The sequence below is a fragment of the Ursus maritimus genome, unplaced genomic scaffold, assembly GCF_017311325.1.
Source record: "Ursus maritimus isolate PB19 unplaced genomic scaffold, ASM1731132v1 scaffold_11, whole genome shotgun sequence".
NCBI classification, from domain to species: Eukaryota; Metazoa; Chordata; class Mammalia; order Carnivora; family Ursidae; genus Ursus; species Ursus maritimus.
Window position 1 is genome coordinate 30282610 of NW_024423453.1, and position 16641 is coordinate 30299250.

The following is a 16641-nucleotide window of genomic DNA, read 5'->3' on the forward strand; positions in this document are numbered from 1 at the left end:
CCCCCCCCCCCCCCCCCCCCCCCCCCCCCCCCGCGGCCACTCTGACCCGTCCTGGGGCCAACCAGGACCTTTCTGGGACCAGCCACCCAAAAGTTAATACTTGGCACAGCAGAGGACTCCAAAAATGCATTCTGACAGATTGGTACCCTCACTTTAAACATTTTTCATGTTACCTGAACACGAGCCCAGCACAGAAGGCAATGCCCCTGGCAACACTCGCACTTACACGGCACGGCTGGACGGCATAGAACGGAAGAGGGCTCACTGGCCTCACCTTGGAACTGATTGACCTGCTGCACTGGGTATGGATTCCGCTGCTGCTGGAGGTGCTGGCGCGGTAAATGGGACTGCTGCAGCTGCTAGAATGACAGCACAAGAAGGGCAGGGAGGTGACATGGGGAGAGGCAATGAAATATGGTGGCAGTTTTGAGGAAGGCAGTTTTTTCCAACACTAAACTTTGTGTTGAGGAATACGGTGCATCCAGGCAGGTGCACAAGGCCTGAGTTTGATGGGTTTTCACAAAGCGAACACATTCCCGGTAAACAGAATCTAGATCAAGAAACTGAACTCTGCCTGGAGCCCCGCATGCCCCTTTCCAGTCATTACTGACCCCAGGGAACCACTTCATCTGGCCGGGGACTGCTCTCCTGACCTAACAGCACAGACTAGTGATGTCTGCTTTTGTACTTCGTGTAAGTGGATTTATGCAACGTAGTGGAGTCTGGCTGTGGTGTCTGGCTTCTTGCGGTCATCACTGTATTTACGAGATTCGTCCATGTGGATGCACGTAGCTGTGGTCTGTTCACTGTCGCTGTTGAGTAGTATTCCGTCACATGGATGATTAGCCCACGACTTATTTACCTATTCTCCTAGGGCCTTCAGGGTTTCCAGTTTTTGGCTGTCACAACTACCGCCGCTAGGAACATCCTCGTCCGTGTCTTTCGGGGAGCGTCCGGCAGACCCGCTGGCCCGTGAGGCGTGTGCACCGCGGGAGGCGGTTTTGACTTTGACTACCTACCATCAGCTTGCAGGTTTCGCTCAGCATTGTGGGACCCAGCGCAAGGGACAAGCAACTCATTTTTAATGACCTAAAGAGCTGCTTCCGGTACAGGAAGCTGGGATTCTCAGGGGCTATAAAAAAAAGGCTCATCGGATCCCACGAGGCCACACTGCCTGGAGGATACTCCCCCGCAAGTACAATACACAGCGTTTAGTGCCTTCAGGAAACCGCGTGGGACTCCACTGTCCAGGAGCCGGGAGGCTGGCGATTTCCTCTTTCTTCTTCCACTCCCGGGGGTTCTGTGCTGCCAGCGCTGGCACCAGTCTACTGGAAAGGCTATTATGATCATTACCACGCTGTGTGTGAAAGGGAAAGAAACTGAGAGCGAGGTGGAAAGAGCAGAGAAAGGGGTTTGAGTTCCCGGTCTGCCATCAAGTAGCTGCGTGACCTTCGGCTCCTCATTACCTCCTCCTGCCCTTGCTGAATATTCATGGAGCACCTTCCGTCTGCTCGGCTTATAAAGAACACACAACAAGGGCCCTACTCTTTCAAGTGTTCATTATAAAAATAACACATTGACCACTTCTTAACACATGTGTTTATTTCTATTTTTTCCTCTTGTTTTTGTTTCTGGGCAGCTCTATAATTTTCTTTCTCTTTCTTTTTCTCTTTTCTTTTTCTGCACAAGGCCAGCCAGCACTCTGGCAACCAAAGAAAAGAAAAGCCTCTGCTCTGCTCACCCCAGCCTGTGGTGCCTACCAGGGTGTTTTGCACAAACTGTTGAAATTAATTAATTGTGTAGATGAAGTGTAGACAAGAAACCATGCTAATCTTTTAGGCAGCAATAGAAGGGCATGACTGAGAGGAAACTGAGCACTTACAGCTTCTCCTCAGCCAAACTTCTCATATTATGTACGAATTTAAGTGTCCTACTGCCCACTGCGAATAAGCCCTGGGGTGGCCTGGGGTGGGGTGGGGGTGGGGCTCCAGTTCCAGTCCCCGGCTCTGCCTCTCTAAGCTCTGCCATCTCTGATAAATCCCATGAGCTACCTGGCCTCAGTTTCCTCACAGGTAAAATACAAAAGCCTTCATGATCACCAATATTTCTTTCAGGCCTAAAATTCTAGGTTCTGTGGGACCTTTGTGAATGGAGGAGAGGTGACTTGCTCCGTGCTCTTTGAGAGTAAGGATCAAACATTAATTCATACCTGTTTTCAACCCGCTCTGATTCTTAAATCACTAGAATCATTTAAAGTTCCCAAAGATAGACAAGATCGCAAATCCTTCTGACTTTCCCTCACGTGTCCCTTCAGGAAATCCCAGGATCTCTAATACTCTGCTTTCGAGATTGAAATTCTTAGGGCACTTTCACTGCTGCTGCAGAGCCCAGGAAAGTCAGCTTGGCGTTGGCAGTATTCATTCTCAAAACAAAAAGCTGACAGCTCACCACTTATGACCCCCCAAGAGGCTGCGCTGGTCTGCTCTGTCTCCGGGCACAGGTAAGATGTGGGGCTGACACGCTCCCAGCCTCACTTCTGGGCTAGTCCCACTGGGGCTCACAGCTGTGGCCGCAGCTCTCATGTCACACTCCATGACACCAGGGTCACATGACAGATCCCCACACACATGTGTACACTTTCTAAAGAATTTTACACGCATTATTCCACGTGATTCTTCAAGCAGTTAGAGGAGAAGGCTGGGAAATTTTTAAACCCAACCTGGTGGATGAAGAGAGGGGGTGAGAGGTTTTTCCAGACCACAAGCAAAAGATGGGACATATTTTGAGTCTGAGTAAAACTGTTCTTTCCTCGGTCCCTCTTCATGGCTCGGTTTCCACAACTTTTTTTTTTTTTTAAAGATTTTATTTATTTATTTGACAGAGATAGAGACAGCCAGCGAGAGAGGGAACACAAGCAGGGGAGTGGGAGAGGAAGGAACAGGCTCCCAGAGGAGGAGCCCGATGTGGGGCTCGATCCCAGAACGCCGGGATCACACCCTGAGCCGAAGGCAGACGCTTAACGACTGAGCCACCCAGGAGCCCCTCGGTTTCCACAACTTGCTAAAGAGTTACACCCATTGCCCCATCTTTTCCAAGGAGCTCTGTGTGTCCTGGGTTCTGAGGCGCGCCCTGTTCTCTCAGCGCCCCGTCTGGGGACCCTTGTGGGGCAGCTCTTCTTCATCCACTCTTCTGCTTCCCTCCTAGTTCCCTGAGGTGTGGCTGCCCTCGCCGAGTGGGACGCCCCTGGCGGGCACGACGGCGTTCTACCTGGTCACCCCGTCTCCTATTTGTGCCTTGGTCACAGCACACACATCAAAGGCCAGCGCACGAAGGATCAGGCGCACCTGAAACGCATTGGGATTGGCTGAGGAGAGGATGTCCTAAGCCTCGCTTCCCCTCGGCAGCTCCATTTATCACTGCCTGAGAGATATTAGCATGGTTCCTTGTCACACACCTTATGCAGGGTGAGAGGGAGAGAGGTTTGTTTGTACAAGAGCTGCCAGGCGGCTGACTGACCTTGGTAAAAAGGGAGATAATTACACAGCTGCTCAGGAACAAAAGCGAAGAAGGGAACATAAGTGAACTGTGCTCAACAGTACAATTTTTCTATTTGGGGGATGATTGGTGTTACTCTGAACCACTGCTCTTCGTAGGGACCTCAACATGGCTGCATCCCACACAGTATCTTGTGTGTGTGTGTGTGTGTGTGTGTGTGTGTAGTGAAGGATGCTTGATAAATTTCCAAAATTCTGATTGTATTAGGAACATTCTGGAAGGGGAAATGTCAGGCAGAGCTCCGGTGGGCTCTAAGCTTCCCATGACAACCTCACACCTACCTCCTGTAATCAGAGAGAGCTGCCCCGTGCAGACCCCACAGGAGACAGCTAGGCATCTCTTATGGAAGGCCTCAGGCCTTTCCTGGGGTAACACTGAATCAGGCATGGGCGTCTTGAGAAACAGAACACTGAAACCCACAGAAGCAGCTCTCAGGGAAGGCTTGCTTTCAAAGCTGGAGGAATTATATGGCAAGGGTGGACAAAGATGCCTAAGGTAAGGCTTTATTTGTGTTAGGCCTTCCTTTAACTCAAAGATTTCTTGAGCTGTTTTAAAGCTGTTGGGAATTTTCTTAAGTTTGCACCCTTTCCGTGACCCTGAGTTCAGGTTTCCAGCTAGTTCTGTGGGCCCTATTCTTCTTCTATTGTTCCTGTCCCATTGTTCATGACCAACTCTGTAGAATTCTCCTCAATCCCACCTCCTGACATTTTCCTTCAAGAAACAAAGTTCTCTGAGTTATTTTCTTTTTCTCTTCATACTAGAAATATTAGCGTCTATGAAGAATGGGAGGCAGCCTCCCAACCCCCACACTGATGGCACAGACCCCTGCACCAGAAACCAGAAGAAAAGGAGTCAGGCCTGAATCGAAGAAAAGTCTCCAGCAAATGGGCCTTCAAATGGATGGTTGAAGCCCGTCTTTTAAGAACAAACTCATACATTCTGAGAAAAAGCCTAACTAATTGAAAGGTCTAAATTCTGCAGGCTGTCCTGTGATCCCGGGAAATGCTCAACTGTGACTCTCTTGACAGAGGACATGACCTGGAACTCTGCTGCAGACAGCAGGCGCTGGATAAATGCATCACGTTACCTGCTCGGCCAGAATGTGCTGCTGCTGCTGCTGCTGCTGCCTTTGCTCCCGCAGGAACTGCTGCTTCTGCTGCTCCATCAGCTGGGCCCGCTGGTCCATGAGCATCTGCTTCATGATGGCTGCCTGCGGCTGGCTGGCGAGCCTGGGGCCACCGAGGACTGCATTGGGCCTGTGGTCCGGGGCAGTCCAACGGGGTGCTGCTCCTGGGGGGACAGGAAGACAAGAGAATGCACAGATTTCATAACTGAAAGGAAGCATGGGGCAGAGGCCTTGGCTCGTGGCCCCAAGGGGCCCTGAGTGGCACACGTTCTATCCCACAGAAACAACCCCGTAATGTTCAAATCCGGCCTTAGCACGGTGGAACTGGAGAGCTACAGGGGGACAGTGATAGAGGACGGCTCTGGGACATCCGAGAGCAAGTCTGGTCTGGTTTGGATGGGACTGATTAAGGGACAAAGACCAGGTAATCAGCTCATATTCTGCATTCCTCCAAAGGAAAGGGACGAAGACCTCAGGCTGGGCTCACTTCGAGTCTGGAACGAGATAGCCTGACCTTACCTTTTAACCTTTACTGGCCACCTGGCCTAAATAGACTTCTTCTTAGCTAGTTGGAGAGACATTAACAGAAGAATTCTGGAATTTATTAATCGATAGATCTATTTGATGGCATTCTAATTAATTGCAACATTTGAACGCTTTGCTATATGTAAAAAAAAAAAATCCTCTAGTGGGAGTTGTTGATGGTGAGAACTGGGAATGTGTTACACTGAACAAAGCTACGTAATCTCCCGACATCTTTAAAAATAGAACCAAGCCTCCGATGTCTGGGACAATTTATAATGTGGGGGTTGATTTGGGTCTTTTGATTCTACAATTGTCTCAGTCAAATTATGGCAACTTTTAAGGATTGGTTCTTAAGGAGTAGGAAGTAAAGTGGTAGAAAACTACACACAGAATCTAGTGACTGCTTGGAGAATGTGCTCAGAGGGGAAGCCCATAACAGCCAGACAGTGTAGACCAGGGAAAAACAGCTGATGGGAAGAGTTGGTAAGTGACCATGAGATTCTTCTTCTAGATAGTTCCTTTCCTGCTCATCGACCAAGTGCACCTGGTAATGGCAAATATTGTCTGAAAATTGAATATTCTGCACAAATGTTCGTTTTAACTCATTCAAGTTTCAAGTAATTAATCTGAACACAGAGGATCTGATGTCTGAGATGAACACAAATTAAATGGGTCCACACGGAAGGACATCACCAGTCATAGAATGAGGTACTATCATGAGACCGAAATAGTAAGACACGAATATGAATAACTCTATAGTTATTTAAATATTTTTGTATCCAAACTGTATCTTAATATTTTTTCCTACTTCTGCTTTGCTACCTCCTTGGTACAGATAGAGTCCGGCAGGCTGGGACTGTCCTCTCAAAACATGCAGTTGAGTTTGATCTGTGGCTCTCCTGGAGACACAGTCCTGGACCCGATTCCCCACAGCCGGGGCTCGTGGGCCTTCCCTCTGTTGTGTGGTGCTCAGTCACTCACGCTTCTCTGTCCAGCAGCGGGATACCGCAACCACATCTTCAGGGGCTCTTCTTCCCTCCCTCCACCAACACAAACGCCAGGAGCAAAACAAACAAAAATCCATTACTCCTCTCACCTGGGAACCAGAGGCCAAGAAGTCCTGGGGAGTTAGTGCAGTAGCCCAGGTCACACTTAGCCAATGGAAGACTCGGAAATAGCAGGATTGGAACACTGATCTTGAGTCTAAATTTAGTATTCCTTCCACTAGCCCAGCCCTTCCCAGACCGCGGGTCGGTGGTGCTAAATGTACACCGAAGAATTGCTCGTAGACTAAATATATAGTGTGTCTCCTGTACGCGTACTGTGTTTTGTTTTTCAAATGTAAGTGTTATTGCAAAACCCTTTTCGTCTTTGTATATTTTCTCAGTAGACAATTATTAGTAGATAGCTGTGAAATATTTATGTGAGAAAGAACTTATACTAAAAAATGCCAGGAACCTTTACACTACCACGAAGTTTCCTTTAGGCCTGACCCCCACAGGCATCAAGATATTTCAGAGTCTCCCCTCCCCCCCCAGTACTTGCTTCCTGTTTCCAAGCCCTTCTTTCCGGGATAAAGCTGCTTCTTGCCACCTTTAGAAACAAATGGCTGATTGACTTAACACTTTAACAAACGAACTCACATTGAAGTATAAACAGTTAACCAATCAGCAAAAATACAGAATACAGAGTTTTTTTTCCCCCTGGGTATTTCAGTATATTTGATATTTTCCAGTTTTGATAAGGAGGAGAGAGAAAAAAAATGAGACCCAAGGGAAGATAAAATTTGCTTCAGCTAGTTTTATGAGAGGGCTGGGGGCTGGCCTTGGGCTGGCCCTGTTTATCTTTGGGCACTTTGAGATATTTTTGTCCTGTGTGACCAGCCCTGGGTAGCTGGGGAGCATGCCCAGAAGTGCTAAGTAGTCACTTGTTGCTTTCCTAGCCTTTTCTCCACCCTGGAAAGTAAGGGAGAGGGAAATGAGATGGTAATGTAGACACATCCAGCTACTTTGGCCCCTGTTTGGGGGGGGGGGGGACTTCCCAAAGAGATAGTTAGGGTATTACTTCCCAGGATTATGGATTTCTCCAAATGATTCTCTTCCAAAGGTTTTGCCTTGGGGTTTCTTGCAGAAGACCTGAAGACCTAGGGACGGGAGGGCCGTGTGCATTTTAAAGGCTTGCCTTCCATAGAAACATCCCTGAATCTAGGCTGTTAGGCCTTTAGGACTTCCCCAACAAGCTCTAATGCATTCAGCAGCTGGTGAGTGACGAGGAGAGCCCCAGCCTCAAGTCTGTATTCCAAAGTGTGAAGCACACAAGTGACCAGCCTTACAAATGGAGCTGGCTGAGGCCATTAACTGTTTCATATTACAGGGCAGCTTGTAACCTCCAGTCTAAGAGGGCTTAATGAGCAATAGTTGAATTTCAGGATTTCAAGCCACCGCTCTTGTTTCTAAGGAGGACACACACTGCGTGTGCAATTAGAGAAAACCAGGCTGAGCTTTCGTCAGAGAAATGTAATGCCTTGAAGCCAAATGATGCAGTATTTTTAGTTTTAATTACTGGCTCGTTCTCCACACCGCCCCCTGCCCAACGACCCCGCCTTGCCTTCTCAGTAGCCTCTCCTCAGAAATGCAATTGGCTACATAGACCCTCATTACTCCCCAAACCTTCTCACTTTTCAGTAAAATAAAGGGAAGGGGAAAAAAATCAAAACCAATGAACCCATTTTACATAGCTTCTTCTCCAGGGAAAAGATCTTAGCAATGTTCTAAGGGCTGGAGAGAGGTAGGAGGTGTAAAAAACGTCCTACCTCCTCCAAAGAGGCCGTTTTCTACTTCAAAAAACAGCTGTGGTAAAATATCTCCCAAGAGCAGCCAGCTGTTTATTTATAAATCTGTGCGTAGCGAAGCTTTATTTCTCTTAAGTGTTTTCAAGAACAAGCGTAGTGTTTGGGTGAGAGGGGCCGGGGTTGCTGGCGGGGAACCAAAGAGCGCCGGCTGCGGGGAGGGGGCTCACGAAAGGCCGCCGGGGGAGACGGGGCCGGGGTGCCGGGACCTGGGGGGGAACTGGGGGACTCGAGGACGCCCCGGGCTTCAGCCGTTTGCGGGCGGGCCTCGTCGGAGGAACAAGGAGCAGCTGCTGTTCTCCCGCTGCCCCAGCAGATGGTGGTGTCAGCCCGGCGCTCCGGCTTGCAGCGCCAGCTCCGCCCGCGCCGCGCTCCCCCCCCCCCGCAGATGGCTTAATCATGACTCCTGTTCCCCCCTCCCCCGCCGCCCCCCGCCCCCCGCCCCCCGCCCCGCGCGTCTGGGCGGACGCTGCGAACGTGGAGCCAGGCAGTCAAGTGTTACTGCGTACAGCAGGTAGCCTGGCAACTGAGAGCATAATACCGAGCAGATGGTGTTCGCACGGCGTGATGGACATCACACACGACAGCCTGAGACAATCCAGGAATTCCCTGGTGACTCGAGGCCCTCTTTACACAAAATGAGTTCTCTCTCCATTGCCGTGTATCTCTGGGGTTATCTCCCCCCCTCTCTCCGACTGACACCGAACTGGTTTCTTATTACCGACTTTCCTTCCAGCCCGAGGGGAGGGAGATTTCAGGTCGGGGTGGGGAGGCCGGGGAAGGAAACGGAAGGGCTGGGAGCGGGAGGGGGGGGCGGTGGCGCCCGGAGAGGGGAGGGCGAGCGGCGTCCAGCAGCCCCCGGGGCTGACCGTCCGACAGGGGCAGAGTTCCCCGCGGCCCAGGCTGCACAAAGCCGGCGCGGGAGGGCGGCCTCGGCTCTGAGTCTTTGCAATCACATGGCCTACGAACAGCCTAAATGAAATTTAGGATTTTACTTAAAAAGTCCCCTGGGGCGTAATTTAGCCTCTTGACTCGATCCTATGTGCTTACAAGTCCTTAGGGGGCTCTAAGAAGTCAGGAGTGGGGCGGCAGGCCCGAAGATGCCTCTCAGCGCAGGCGTCTCTAACAAAGAAAGCGACGAGGCGGTCCCGGGCGCGGGCTAGTCGCCCGGGGGCCGCGGAGGTCCTCGGCCGGCGCGCGCCGCTGCTGAGCGGGTGAGCCGGGCGCGCTCCGGGGGCGCATCTCGCCGGTCCCCCGCACACCGTGCGCGCCCGGGGCCAGGAAGGAAATGGGTGCGGAGGGCAAGCGAGGAGAGAGGAGGGTTGTTCATGTAGTTTTTCCTACATAAATAAAATGGATGTCCCAGAAAACAAATCTATGCTTTCCACACACGCTGAACTGGATCAATTAAAAAGAAAAAAAATCAACCGCCAGCCCCAAGAGAATTTTGCCTAGATTCTCTACATCAAGAGGCTCCTATGTCCAACCAATCACCAGTATCCAGAGGCTTTCTCCTGCAAAGATACTATTCAAGTTTTAAGTTTCAGAAGAAGGAAGTCTTTTCAAAGGTGGAAGCTAACGTTTCACGCAGAACATCACACTTGGTGGGTTCTCTGTCAGAGGGCAGCGCAGGATAAATCCGACACCCACTGCAGCCTGCTGGACTCGTCTCAGGGTGGTGAACTGGCATTCTGAGGCTCTGGGAAGCCATCTGACCTCTCGGTTTCAGTCCCCACCTCCTCAGATGAAGATCGTATTCATAAAACTCCTCCCTTGACCAATGGAAACTTTGGAGGTGAAAGAGTTGTAGGAAGAAAATGACTAAGAAGATGCTCACGCCTCCCCCACTTCCGGTTTGGGCAGGTCAGGAACAATAGTGGGCTAAATTCAGTCAGAGGTTCTGAAAGTGGGGTGTTAGCATCGCCCGGGGAGCTTGTTAGAAATACAAATTCTCAGGCTCCACCCCCACCCCCAGCCTACGGATTGAGAACCTCTGGGAGCGCTTTAACATGCGCTCCCTGGTAATGACGATGCCCCACGGTTTGAGAACCACTGGGGCAAATAGTACTCCTAGTTTCCAGGCACTGACTGGGCATCTGAGCACTCTGGGCCCTGATTTAGATTGCAAATCTTGCACTTCCAAAAGCAAGCCAGACTTTGCTTAGGTTTTTATTGCAAATTCTTCAGCATTTGGAACAAAACTCTTAAATTTTCAGAGGGCTGCTCAGGCAATGCAAACCCAAGAATTCTGTCAGGAGCCCATGGCCATGATTCTTCCAGGAAGGCCAGTACTCCTGCAAGTCGGCCATGGGGGCGGGGCAGCAGCCAAGACTGAGGAAGGGGTGAGGCCACTGAACTCCTTTGCTCAGGCAGGAAGCAGAGGCCTCCGGGGACTTCCCATCTCCTGGTCTGATACAAGCTAGAACGATGGAGAGCTTTGAGGAGAGTTTCCTCTGTTGGAAAAGATTCTTCAAACATGGAGAAGACCAGAAGCAACAACGGAGGAAGACAAGTTACACTTATGCGGTGCCTACTGGATTCTTTCACCTGCAGAATTAAACATCTTTTGTTGATGAAAAAACCCCAAGTCTCTGAGAGGTTAAGGAACTTGTCTGATGGCCCACAGCTGGTGGTGGTGTCTTTGGGATGCTCGCTTTTCCATTGACCATAACATGCATCTGGTCTAAATTGAGCTGACCACCCAAGAGGACTGTGGAGTAAAAAGAAGTGGGAAGGGGGTGGGGGGAGAGAGGAGTGGGCGTAGAATAAAAAGGTAGAGTCTCTACAGGCATCAAAGGATGAAGCTGAAAGAGCACACACATATGCATCGTGTTTTATGTTGCCTGATACCCAAAATTAGGATGGCTTTGTGTTATCAACTTTGACATTTAAAGAAAGGGCATAAGATTAGACCATTCAACCATACGTGGAAGGAAGAAACAAAATAAAATAAAACCTTAGAATTCTCTTTGAAGTCGATCAAGTGTCAGGGCAGACACTTGGTTTCAGGATGGTGGCTTCTTTTACAGACTTTCTTTGTCCTTGTCCAGAACAACTTTTCATTGTGGGTGTGAAGAGTTGCTTACAATACATTCACAGCAGAGCCCCAACAGGGCCCATCTCGTATACAGCCCTCTGTTTCTGCAAATTATTGAAGAAGGTTGGATATAAAGGTTTGTTTTATGATCTGTGATGGTTGTGTCCCCATGATGATTAAGTTTTGAGCCAGTTTCCCAATTTGGGAAGCTTATCACTGAAACGGCAGTGACTTGAGGCCCAGCGGTAAGCCTGCTAAATTCTTTGTTCAACCTCAAAGAAGGAGCAGTTTACATTGGAGGAACCCACTAAGCCCGGGTAGCAACATCGTTCCATCATAGGCCCAGCGGCTGGCCCTATGATCACATAACAAATAGCTTGCTATTACTACTGTTACTGTTTTAACCTCTTGATCATGCAGGCCTACAAAGTCAGGGTGAGGAAAGAGCTGTGTTTCTGTTTCTAGCTTAGCTCCCCAAACAATGAGGACTAAGACTTTAAACTTGGTTCTCTTTCTAGGTTCTCAATGACCAGAATGGAGTTTCTATCCACTTAACTATTTAAAAAATACATGTGTTCTGGATCCCTCCCCCCCATCATGGGGAGTATTTGAAACATTGTATAAAAGTGTAAAGAATAAGAAAAGCAATATTCATTTTAAACACTCAGAGGCAATCATGTTAATATTTTGATGTGTTTTTGTATTTCTCCCAGCTCTTCTCTCTGTATACAATACTATACTTTCCATGGTCATGGTGATGTTACATACGTGATTGTACCACTGTTTCTAAGTAACACAGGAGAGTAGAAAGTTGCCGCCTTCCAAATACTTACAAGTTAGTTTTCTGGAGGCACAACATCCTTATGGCAGTATATCTGCCAGACCCATAGGTTCTGTGTGAGTCTCCCAGCACCCAGCAGGGAGCTAGGTCCACAGCTGCAACAGAGTAAATGTCTGCTGAAGTGAACTGGCTAAATCGTCTGTGATCAGTTGTAGCCTACACCAGTATCATATATGAATGGAGAGGAGGAAAGAAAAGATGGCGCTACAATGGATGGCTTCTCCAAGCTACAGGAAACGACCCTCCAGGGAAGATGATACGAAGGGTTAAAGTTGGCAGTCCAGCACAGGACTAGATGTATCCACCACTGGAAGGTCAGGCTTTCAAGGACTTACTTGGGGGTAAGAACAACAAAAATACCATTTGCCCTTATCAGTGCTTTGAACATAGTCACCATAGGTCCCTCCGGTGGCAACACAACTTTGAGAGTTACGCTTTCCCTCTGCCTTTGATCTAAATTATAGAGTCCTTTTGATCCCTTTGTTGTGATTAATCCTACCAGCAAAGCAACTCTAAATCGGTTAAAAGTTCATTAGTGTGCAACAATAGGAGCTTGATTAAATAAATTATGGTACATCCATACCGTGAATACTAGGCAGCCAATAAAAATCATGCCTTCTTAGATTGTCTAATCACACAGAGAAAAGCTTACAATATATAGTGAACAAGGGGGAAAAAGCAGTTTCTAAAACAGTACTCACAGAATAATCATGTTAGACAAGGATTATAAGTGATTTTTATTTTTATGCCCTTTTGGATTTTCTATTATGAAAATATTACTTTGAATAAATACTATTTTTTAAAACACGCTCCAAAAAATAAAGTCTTTAAATTGTCAAAAAATAGAAAAAAGAGAAACAAAAGGAAAAGAAAAAGGGCCTGTTTTCTTGTTTTCAAGGATTCCAAAGTTCTGATGAAGATAGAGGCTTCCCTAGTTTCCGGGCAGTGATGGCATCTTTGCAGCGAGAAGGAAGCATGAGGCAGGTCCCTGGGCCTTCTACAAGGAGGACAAGAGCACAGAGACTGCGCCTGGGGAGGGGACTGAAGACTTGATCAGAAGAAGTGAGGTCTCAGAGTGGCTCAAGCAGATAGGAGGGGAATAGCTTCCAGAGTAGGGGGACAGAGTGATCAAAGACTTGACTACATCATACCCTGAAATTCCATTTCTAAGGACTCATCCCATGGAAATAGTCATAGCTTTGTACAAAGATTGATCTGGAAAAGCTCGAAGGATTTGGAATAGCAAAAATTAAAAACAGCCTCAATGGTCAACATTTAGAGGATTCATTAAACTAGAGCTCCCCTCCCTCCCTTCATTAAGCATACTTCGTCTAAACAGACGTGGATGGACCGCAGTGAGTTCGAGAGGGGCCCCGGCTGTGGCTGGGACCGGGACTCTCTCCACCTGAGCCCACCGTATGCTGTGGGGTGTGCTACAGACATGCTTAAGTAGCAGTTCCCGGGTACTTGACATGTACAGACCCGGACATGGCATGAACATGAACCAACGGGGTTTAGCTCCAGGCTCAGCAACTGGGCCAGCTTGTCGTCGCTTCCGCAGAAAGCTCCCACGTCCCAGAGAAGGCCCTGACGGGCACTCGCTGTCTTCTGAGAATTCTCCGATTCACCGATTCACCAGGACGAGCCTATCTGTGCCGCACTACCCCGCTGTCTGTGGTTTTTCTCCAGAGCGTGGCCAGAGCCAGCCCTATCTTGAACTTGAGAGACAGTGAGTGAAAAGCCATCATCATTCCTCTACACGTTGTCTTCTCCGCGGGGGCTGTAAGAAGACCCCAGCCCCAGGGGCGGCCAGACCCGCCCCACAGAGGCGGGCACAGCACCTGCCCGCAGCCAAGTGGCCCGAGGGACAGACACATGGGCTGCAAGTGGTTTGACAGCTGCTCCAGGAATTAGGGTTTTTTTTTTTTACCCAATGTTTGCTGCCTTTCTTCCCTGGATTTAAAAATAGAGAGGGGGAGGAAGGAGTCTCAGCTGTCTTCAGCGGAGCTGCTGGGAAGAGTTCTTCTCTTGAGCTACTGTTCCCCCCAACTGTACCTTTCTCTTTTATTGCCTCCCCCACTTTCTGATGAAGTCATCACAGCAAAGATTGCATAACTGATGCAGCGGCCTATCTTGTGTTATACTGGGAGACAGGCCAATGTTTCCATTTATAGACAAGAGCATTACCACGCTGCCAAACGGAGCTCTCTGCGGCAACCACTACAAGGCAGGAGGGGGGGGGCAGGAAAGCACAGAGCCCAAGGGGAGGGCGTGCTGTGAAATGAGGCGGGCACTTCCTCCATCCTCTTCGCGGCCTGGGGAGGGTGGCGGAGGGACAGGGGCTCTGAGTGCCTGGGAAGAGCCCCTTCCACCAAGCTGCCTGCGCTTGGCCCTCGGTGCTCCCCGCTCCAGGAGACAGGAGACGATGCCAGAGGGAGGGTCTGTCTGGTCAGCCTGTTCGGCAGCTTTTCGGACTGCCGAACCTGTCTGTGGGCAAACCAGGTGTGATCACCCCGAGGCTCTGAGAGGAGGGCAGGCCTTGCCGCACTCCCGAGAGCAGAAGGCAGGCCAGCAGTTGTGGGGCTGGAGGAGGCCGGGACTTTGGGGAGGGAATGAGAACGTAGGGAAGAAAGGAATAACATTTAGGAATCTGGGGTTAGAGATTGGGGCTGAGAACCAGATTCTCAGAGGAAGCAGCAAGTCTAGAAGAGGGTCTCCCACAGGGCCAGGGAGGGCTTATCAGCAGACAGGGATGGAGGTGTCTTTGGACCCTTGATCTGACCTCTTCAATGATCCTCGAGTTTAGATTGTTAGCTCTAGTCTTCACACAAGGTCTGACATCGGGTCATTGAGAAACACTGACAGAACTGGAAGGTACCTTCTATTTTATGCTTTTAAGTTGTACCTGTTACAAGATCATGCTACTCTAAGTCCATTATGAATTAATAGTCTTTTTTAAAAAGGATTTTATTTATTTATTTGACAGAGAGAGAGAGACAGCCAGCGAGAGAGGGAACACAAGCAGGGGGAGTGGGAGAGGAAGAAGCAGGCTTCCAGCGGAGGAGCCTGATGTGGGGCTCGATCCCATAACGCCGGGATCACACCCTGAGCCGAAGGCAGATGCTTAACGACTGTGCCACCCAGGCGCCCCTGAATTAATATTCTTTTAAAGTCCCATGTTTATCTTGTGACTGGTATAACACCACACTATTTTTAAAAATAATTTAAAAACATCACATTTTTTTTAACCCCGTTGGCATTTCTTTGTTTTGTAACTATATCTGGCGACTCAAAGAAATAGAAGTGGCTAGGGTCTTTTGTTAACCTTGAGAAGAGTTGGGGACAAAGTGGGCTAAAAATCGTCTTAGAAGAAACACGGGCCCCAGAGGTTCTCCTCTATTGCACCTGTGCTGCAGTAAAGCGCAGCCCCGGACTCCTACCTCCCATGCTCAGTATCCTGGATAACAGAATCTGGAAACGATTCGAAAGCAGCCTCTGCAGAGCTTAAACTTTTCACTCATTTTATCAGAACTTCACTCGGGTAGCATGATTCAACAGCGCCTGGCATACAGCAAGTGCTCATAAATGTTTGCTCTCATCAGCACCAATATTAATAATAATGTGGAAATTAGAAGCTTTAAGTAGGGCCAACATTTTCAGCTCCTCTTTTCTTCTTTCTTAATGGTCAGGTCAGCTCCTTAGCCTTATCAGGGAAAATACCCTTTTGCTTAGCATGAAAACTAAGTCGAGAGCTAAACATGGAATCAGACCCTAGGATGTTGGAGAAGTTACGTGAAACTTTCATTTTAGTGAGGAATAAATCCACTCGTGTTGACAGCAGCATATGGGCTTTTAAGATGGGGGTGATGTGTCCGTTATCTTTTGCCATTTATTCCCACTGAAAGCATCAGCATTTCTGCTTAACCACCCGGGCTGGATCGCTGTTTCCTATTCCTTGCTGTCAGAAGCTACAGCCAAGTCTGACCTTATCATAGTATCACCTCAAGCGCCTATCCCTCCCCCTTTCCCCAGAGTTTCTTGTGCTAATTCTTCCTCTAGCTAGCTGACTGATGCTCCTCTGGGCTTCCCTGAGCTGGGTGATCCCAGCACACACCCTGCCCCCGCCCCCCAACCAACACCTCCTCCAAGAGCTTTCCCAACTGCCACTTCTCTCCAGGTTGACTGCTCCTAGGTAGGAGGTCAAAATCAGAATAGGAGGGTCGGGTGATTAATGCCCGAGTAGGAAAGGGAGAGCCAACCTGCTGCTCAGGGGATTTATCAACCTGAGAAAGCTTCCCCAGCATGAAGGATCATATATCTAGTTTTCCTTACCTTTGGCCATTTCCCTAATATGCATATTTAGTTTCCTTGACCTTGGTCCAACTGATTACTTTCTCCCTTGTGCTTCTTCTCCTCCCCCAACTTAAGAATAGACCGTTTCTCAATCAGCCATGATGAAATCCCTCCCAAGTCAACCAAACCTTTTCTGGAAGCTGAAGATAAATATACATGGCTGAAAACCTGCTGAGGAGTGGGGTGGGGGGGGAATGAACCTCTAAATTGAACTGTACGTCTGTCTCGGGTTCCCCTTACGTGACACACAGGAAAAGCCATCGCGTGAGAGACTCCCTTCTTTATTTACCTTAGGTTCCCAGGACTTAATTTTTACGCAGATTACTTTCTATATTATGCCAGTGAACACTCCTCTT

General features: G+C 48.9%; 1 protein-coding gene across 1 annotated transcript in view; it reads right to left on the reverse strand.

Annotated features, from left to right (window-relative positions):
* Positions 1-16641, reverse strand: part of MAML3 (mastermind like transcriptional coactivator 3) — a 399902-nt gene that overhangs the window by 8397 nt on the left and 374864 nt on the right. Inside the window, 3 exon segments of the mRNA XM_040626328.1 lie at positions 275-359; positions 4643-4779; positions 4782-4845. Of these exon segments, the coding sequence (XP_040482262.1) occupies positions 275-359; positions 4643-4779; positions 4782-4845 (286 nt within the window).